The 7,642-nt window shown below is 40.1% G+C and overlaps 1 protein-coding gene across 1 annotated transcript in view; it reads left to right on the top strand.

Moving 5' to 3' along the window:
• Positions 1 to 3,503, top strand: part of LOC138215278 (homeobox protein Dlx4a-like) — a 14,629-nt gene extending 11,126 nt beyond the window's left edge. Inside the window, exon 3 of the mRNA XM_069177352.1 lies at positions 1,735 to 3,503. Within this exon, the coding sequence (XP_069033453.1) occupies positions 1,735 to 1,977 (243 nt within the window). The 3' untranslated portion in view covers positions 1,978 to 3,503. The remainder of the gene's footprint in view (positions 1 to 1,734) is intronic.
• The last annotated feature ends 4,139 nt before the right edge of the window (positions 3,504 to 7,642 follow it).

The following is a 7,642-nucleotide window of genomic DNA, read 5'->3' as shown; positions in this document are numbered from 1 at the left end:
CCCGAAATGACCTGATTCTCATGAGTTTGCTAAAAATAGAAATAAAAGAATTTTGAGGGCAGAGTTTGAAGTAAAATTACAAGTTAATTTATAAATGACAGCATTGGCATTGCATATTTATGGCGCGATCGTTTCATTTTATATATTTGTGTCTATCAAAGCTAACCTCTAACAGGCTGTGATTGACGTCAACAGAAACTGAAACAATGGAGATCACATTAAATGTTGAATTTTACTCTTCATGACTTCTTGGCTGTTTAAGCTCAAAAGCTGGGTGTGAAAACTGGGTGCCTTTTTGATTATCGGGTAAAGGGATAATTTTTTCCACATATTCAGAGTCAATTAAAGCAGTCTGAAATTAGATTTTTTTTTTTTATAGAATAATATATCTTCCATAAAACCACTTCAACCATCTTCATAAATACCCATAAACTCCCCGGGTAATAATTCCCAGGACTGTCAGAATACAAGAACAATTTTAGAGCCAGGAGGATTTTATTCTTCTTTTCCTTGCACTTTTATCTTTTTTCTCCTCTGCTGCGAGCCAGAGCTTTTCACCGTGGAGAGCAGGCCGATGGGCGTTTGTTTTTTTTCTTTACAACGCAGTTAAAACCTGTTACGGACAAAAGTATCCTTCACTGAATGGGTGTAATCATTCATGATTCATGTGTTGGAGCTAAGCTGACAGGTGGCCCGAAGGGCATTTTGTGTAACGTGATGCCTCATTTGGAAGAATACTGGAAACAGAAAATATGCCGATAATATCAACAAGACAATCATCTCTCACCACAGAAAAATTTGATATTCAACTCAATATTTTAAGATATTCTTTTACAATTGTGTCTGTATTATTCACGCATTTGCTAAAAGGATCACCAAATACCAAACAGTGGAGACTGTAAACACAAAATGCTGCTTATTTGTGCAAATCAATTTTGTTGTTGTTGTTGCTGCTGTGATGTGTTTTTTTGAGCAGTTGATCAGTACCGAGGTTCCTGTTGTCACAATCCGGCTCAACGCTGGCGGCAAAGAAGAGACAGGTTGAAATGCCAACAGAGAGTTTTATTTAAAATGAACAAAGTTAAACTCTAAAGATGAATAACATCAGCGGTGAGTGGAACTCACGGAGGGGTGAGAAATGTGTGCGCTGGCGTTGAAGGTGAAAGGTGACGTCAGCCGAACCGAACCAGGAGATGTGGAGCCTCAGAGAGACGCTGAAAGCAGGCAGGTGTTTGTAGCTCTGGTGGAGGCCGACAGGTGACACGCTTCACCTCCACGAGCCTCCTGACCGCAGCCTCATGCAGGAAGAGGCCGGTTGAGCCTCAGCAGGTAGAAAGGGAGCGGTCGTAATGCATGCTGGCTGAGCATGGCTTCATAGTAATTGAGTTATTTGCATAATCCTATTCTTTATTGATGTGCAACATTTTTTTTCAATTTTTTTTTTTTTTTTTTTTTTTTTGTGTCATTTTAGTTGTGGAACAGTGGTTGTATAAATATGCCTGTAATAGGATTAATTAGAAGAAAAAGCGCATACACCTTTGTGATGGTAAGAATACAAAAAATAACTCGGTATAAAAGATAAAATAACTCGTCATGCTGTTATAGAAAGTATTCAGTGACCCACGACCTAAAAACACAGCGATGGTCAGTGAAGGTCGTCCTGAAGGCGTCGGCTCGAAACGCTGACGGTGCAATCACAGGGGTCCTTACTTTCTCCCTTTCTCCGTCCTTCAGGTAAAAATATGGTTCCAAAACAAACGATCCAAATACAAGAAGATCATGAAGAACGGCCCGTGTGGACCTGAAGGGGACCACCTCGCCCCCCCACCGCCGTCCTCCTCCTCTCCGTGCTCCCTGTGGGACATCAGCATGGCTGCCAAAGGTGCGCCGGTGCACTCGGGAGGATACATGAACAATTTTGGACACTGGTACCCCGGACACCAGCAGGACTCCATGCCGAGGACTCAGATGATGTGACAGCCAGGAGGTCTCCACACTTCCAGGACAAATTACGGATTTCTACCCGTTTTTCTACCCTGAACTGAAGCTGTCAGGGACGGACATCGTTTTGAGTCCGAGTCACTCTGGAGGCAAAAATAGACAAGGTGCTAGACATGAACTGTAGTGAAATTTGATGTATAATCGGTTAACAAGATTATTACGGTTCGAAACAAATAGAATTTGCATTATCTCGAGCTTTCACAAGACTGGTCACCAGGATTGGAACATATCTATTTTCCCAGGTACCTAAGTTCCCAGGATCCTGTGCTCCCAAGGCTCCCCAGTTCAACTCTATCCGAACCCACAATAGCCGATGTCCTATTAGACAATACAGAGCCGGGGAACATACGACCTACAACTAACTGTAGCATATCAAATAAAACAAGTAATAGTGTATTTTGGTGAAAACCAACCAAATGGTTCAGATGGGATTCGCAGCATGAGTCGCTGCAGCTGGCTTCAAACGGGATTGCAGATATAAATCTTGTTAAACTGCTCAGTGGTTCAACTCTCAAGATTGAATGGTCAGTTGTTAGTGCCACACGTAGCCAATGCAGACTAAAGAAAATGCAATTCAGCCACAAGAGATCGTAGCGTTAACCTAGCTAAACTTACAAATTCAAATCAGACTTTGCAACTCTGAGCCTGAACCAGCCGGCTTCCTGATGTCCTGACTTCCTCACCAAAATCATGTTGGTTTTTTTATACTTACACAGTTATATTTGGAGGTCATTTTCCCAGTTAGCTAATTTGTGCTAAACTGTTTGTTAATCTGTTGAGATTTTAAAAAGCATTGTGTAGGTTTTAGTGGCACCTGATGGTGAGTTTACAGACTGCAACCAACTGAATACCCCTCACCTCACTTTCCCCTTCCAAATAATACTCGCGACCAATGGAAGAGGCCCTGGATAGAGACTGTTGGGCTCGTCCATTATGAAGGGCTCAGTCTAAAACACAATGACTTTTAGTTTCAAGTGACTAATAAAAACATAATTAGTAATATTATATTCCATTTCCTTCCAATGCGTCCCCCTAAATCCTACATAATGGTCCTTTAAAGACTGTTTCGCCACCAGAGGATAATGGTTAAATACCAAAATGGAGCCTTACAGTCACAGTAGAATTCAACTCTATTCTAAGAACTGTAATCTTGCTTCAAAGAATATTACCTAAAGTTACACAACCAACGTAAATGTCTACTTATTTCTGCCTCCAGAGCAGCTCTGCCTGCCAAGATATGTTTGATAAAGCTACGACTCAAGCTACAATTTGAAGCTCATGCCAGCCCTACATCTTTGATTTTGGACATTTCAGGAAGTTTATTTTTATTTTGTATTTTTTTTGTCTTGTCATTGGCATTACAGTAGGGCAGGTACACACTTCAGGGTTTTCTCATAATTGTTTTTATTCAACTTTACTGACTCAATAAACCCTCTGGTTTGCTCATGTTAAAGACAGATCAGATTAAAGAAATAAAGACAAGAAAGTTGTTGTGATGCTGATTGTTGATTGGTCTGTCTGTGTAGGATTTAGACCCTCTCGAAACCTCGTACATTGTTGAGCAGTTTGACTCGAAACTGTTTTTCATTACTTTTGGACTGATTAACATTTTGTTTTATGTATAAAAAAATGACTGTGCACCATAAAAAGCAATCATTAAAAAAAGATTATACTATGACAGTGAATAGATTTGAACTGCTGTATGTTTAAAATTTGTATTTGATCTTATCCAAAGTATCTTCAGCAGTTCTATGTCAATACTATTATCCGTTTTTTCATTACTAAAGTTTTTTTTTTTTTAAGTTTTTTTTTTAAACCTAATGGATTGATTTATGGAAAAAGATATTAGAAGATGGATACCACTAATGCATCCCGAAGTGATGCTACAAACAGTCTACTACCTGCACAATTTATCTCTGAACAACAGACAGGCAAGTGATTCAGACTTGGCACAGCTGTTATCAATGGAAATCAGAGTTTCTGGGACAACTCAAACAGTACGAAGGACATGGTAAAGTCAACCTTTATGTGTGGTGTCCAATAAAAAAGCTGTAGCTTGCTCTTTGGCACAAAACTGCAAAATGAAACTTTGCTAAAAAAAAAAAGAAACACGCGATAAAAGCCTGAAGAACATCGTGAGAACAGCCGTCGGTGAAATGAGACCAAGATGAGGTTGTTCAGTCCAGCATGTCTGGCGTCAAACTGGACGGGAGAACAACAGTGAATGCAAAGTCCGGACAGTGAAGCACAGAGGAGGGAGTTGATGAGGAGCGACAGTTACAGGTTAGTATGAGTGCCTGAGAATATATCGAAATACTATCTGGCTATAATGACTTAAATCTTCCTCAAAGATGTTTTAAAGAGGCAGTAGAGTAGCACAACTCCAAAATCTAAAATAAATGGCTCCATGCAGTACTGAAAAAATAAAAGATTTAAATCTCAGTAATCAAAGATTTGCTGACTTTTGTTGCACTGAATATCTCCAATATAGTAAATCTAAACTTTTACTGTAGTTTATAGCAGTGATGCAATCTCGGGAAGGTGATAAAACTTTGATTCAATTGACATTTATGACATTGCTCAGAGGTGTCCTCACATCTGTTGTGTATTATACTACCAGTAAATTCATATTTTGCCAACGATAATCTATTAGCTGTGTGTCAGGATACGCTTTGTTATGTGCAATAAATCAAACCCACTGATCCCTGCCAATCTATTTAGAGTTGCTTATTTACATCCAACATGCATCTTTAACAAATAATATTAAATTGTGGCATGAGCAAGGCATTGCTAAACTAACACGTCCCTCCTCAGTATAAGGTCTTTGTGCGCCCCAGTGGCCTGGAGCCATTTTCTCTGAAGTCGTAAATCAGAAGAAGGAGGTCACGTTTTTCGCCCCCGCAAACATCTGGAAACGCAAAAAGAGTCGTCAAACATCGTCAATGATTTTATAAAATGACCACATCAATTATAGGTAATTTCGGACACAGCTTGTTAAATAAAGCTTTCACTCCGACGCTGTAATTATCTGTAATTGTCAGTCAAGGAAATATCCTTCTGCCTCGGGCCCTAGAGGAGAAGGGAAGTCATGGATTGCATCAAACCAGATTACCGAGGGCTAATCCTTTCACAACAAATTGGTCTGATGACTGAATATTAAAGATTTGCATGAATACATTACTGTATTATGCTGCTTGAGGTTAAATGTGTTACTTGGTTTGATTTTTATTTATTTTTGGGACAAAAAAATGCAAATAGAATATAAGTATATTCCATACTTTTATATTCCATTACTGTGTTGGAGTACAAATCAAATTTTGGCCAAATGACCTTCAGATGCAACTCAATAAGAAAACAAAAGGAAACAAAAAGTCATGGAGGTGTGAGGCGTTCCAGAGCATGTGTCTCTTTCAAAGGTGATAAAATCCTCTTTTTTCCTGGCAGACAGAGGAACTGTTGCACCGCCACACTCGGGTTCAAACATGTCAAGTGTGTCGCATTTTTTGAGCGCACACACTGACATCAACGAGTTATCATTTCAGGCCACTTCGTGTGGGGAGCGAAGGGTTTGTTTGCAAAACCAACGCACATTGATGGAATCCGTGCAGCTGGTAAAGGAGGATGAAAAGATGGCGCTAATTAAGAATAAGGACGTGTGTAGATGGTGTTGTTGTATGTGAATATAAATGCATAAAATCTTACTTAAGCCTCGTTGAGATTTCCTCGGGATAAAACTAACCACATAAAAGAATCATATCTAAACAGAATCTTAATTACTATTATTCATGTTATTAGTATGTGCTTTTGTACTCTACACGTGGTTGCACAGATACAAACAATGTGTTTTTTTCCACCTCAAAACTGCCTTGTACGCAGTTCCCTAAAGGTGAAAGGTCAATTAAGCAGAATGCTGAGTCTTTAATTGCAGTAAGATAACCAAGAGTGTCTTTCCAGACTGGAAACAGGCAATTTTACTCACCAGGGGAGATTCTGTTAAATAGACACAGTTACACATCCATTCATTCCCTAAACTCAGGTGTCCAAATACCATAATATCTGTTTACATAGCCTTCTATTAAGAGTTATAATTGAAATGTATAAACATTTTAAAATGCCCTATTACCTGTTTATATGATGTTTCAATATGCTAAATTTGGGTTGTAAGCAGGAGAATAAAATGAATTATTACCAACGCTGCACTTTGGACGCTAAACAACCAGAGAACGGAGTCATTTATAACAGACATGAGGAGGCTTCGTTTTCAGGAAGAGATTTGGCTTGAACAGTGAACCAGTTCATACTCTGTTGTCCTCACTGGAAACTCTTCCTCTTCCTCTCAAACCTCGCGGAGACAGTCGACTGTTGTCTCTTCAACGGGAAACACATGTTGGGGAACCAGAACATTTTGCCACGATATCACCGGACCTCAGAAGTATAAATGTGTCTCAGTGAGGAGTCACAGTGGAGCTGGCTGATGATTTAACATGTAGAGATATGTTCTTGTTTTCTTTCCTTCCAAGGATCGACAGCTCATTTCTTTTTTTTACTTTAAGGCCACACTGAAAGGCCTCAACTCGTTTAGTCTGCTACTGCGAGCAGCATCCTGTTGCCCCTGGCAGAGTTCACACCGTCGAGTTTTATGGAATACTTCAGACATGTCGTATTGTCCTAATGAACTGATGGAGGCCAGCGGGGGGCTGAGGGGAACATAGCAGCACAATGGGGTCTGCTGAAGAGGAGGCAAAGGAGGAAGACAACTAAAACCAGAGAGAAAGCAAAGAGCCACACGGGCACACTTTCACTAAAATGACAGAAAGCAGTATTATGTCGGCTTCTGTTCTTGAATAATAAAACACTCTTGATAAGATCTAAATTGTAGCTCAATATACATCTTTGATTTGGTCAAATGCAGTTTGTTCTCTACATTATTTTTCATGGATGGAGACTTTGTTCCTCCGACTCTTCAGTAGCACAAACAACAACTGTCCACCCATGACATGAAGCTGTAGAGACGCTCTGCTTACTTCGCTTCTCGTTCTCCTGCCGGGCTTCAACACGCCGACTGCTGTCAGTCAATCACAGATGGAAAAGCACAGGAGCATTTCTGACATTTCCTAAAGATCTGTTTTCCATTCTTTTATTAATTAAAAACTGTGAGAAATATGTTTAAAAGAAGCTATTTTTGTTGCACATGTTAACAAAAGAGTAGCTCCAACAAAGCAGGACTGAAACCTTTAAAATGATTGACAGCTTGTGTTGACACTGGATCAGAGGCGGAGTGGGTCTCACTTTCAGATGGGAGTTGAACAATTCAGAGCTGAGCAGCCCTCAATCAGGAAAAGGTTGCTGAGGAGGCAGTAAAATCGTTAATGAGACACATTATTAGGAAATACAAAAAACAATTCAAGAAAAACGGCTTCACCTCCTGGGTTAAAACTTTATTGTCCCACATGGCAGTCTGTGATACCCTCCCCCCCCACCCCTCCTAATAACGCCAAAACCTCTGTTGCGTGACCTTGGTCACATGATCCCGCGTCACATGACTTTTAATTGCGTGTAACTTTCACGCCTAGACAGCCCAAAGTGTGGCTGTCTCATGTTTGGCTGCAGTGGACTGAAGCCACGCCCCTTTTTGGGAGTA

This window comes from Embiotoca jacksoni, unplaced genomic scaffold (genome assembly GCF_022577435.1).
Source record: "Embiotoca jacksoni isolate LCO1_2020_lvr unplaced genomic scaffold, fEmbJac1.0.p SCAF_71, whole genome shotgun sequence".
NCBI lineage: Eukaryota > Metazoa > Chordata > Actinopteri > Embiotocidae > Embiotoca > Embiotoca jacksoni.
This window is presented reverse-complemented; position numbering and strand designations above follow the sequence as displayed.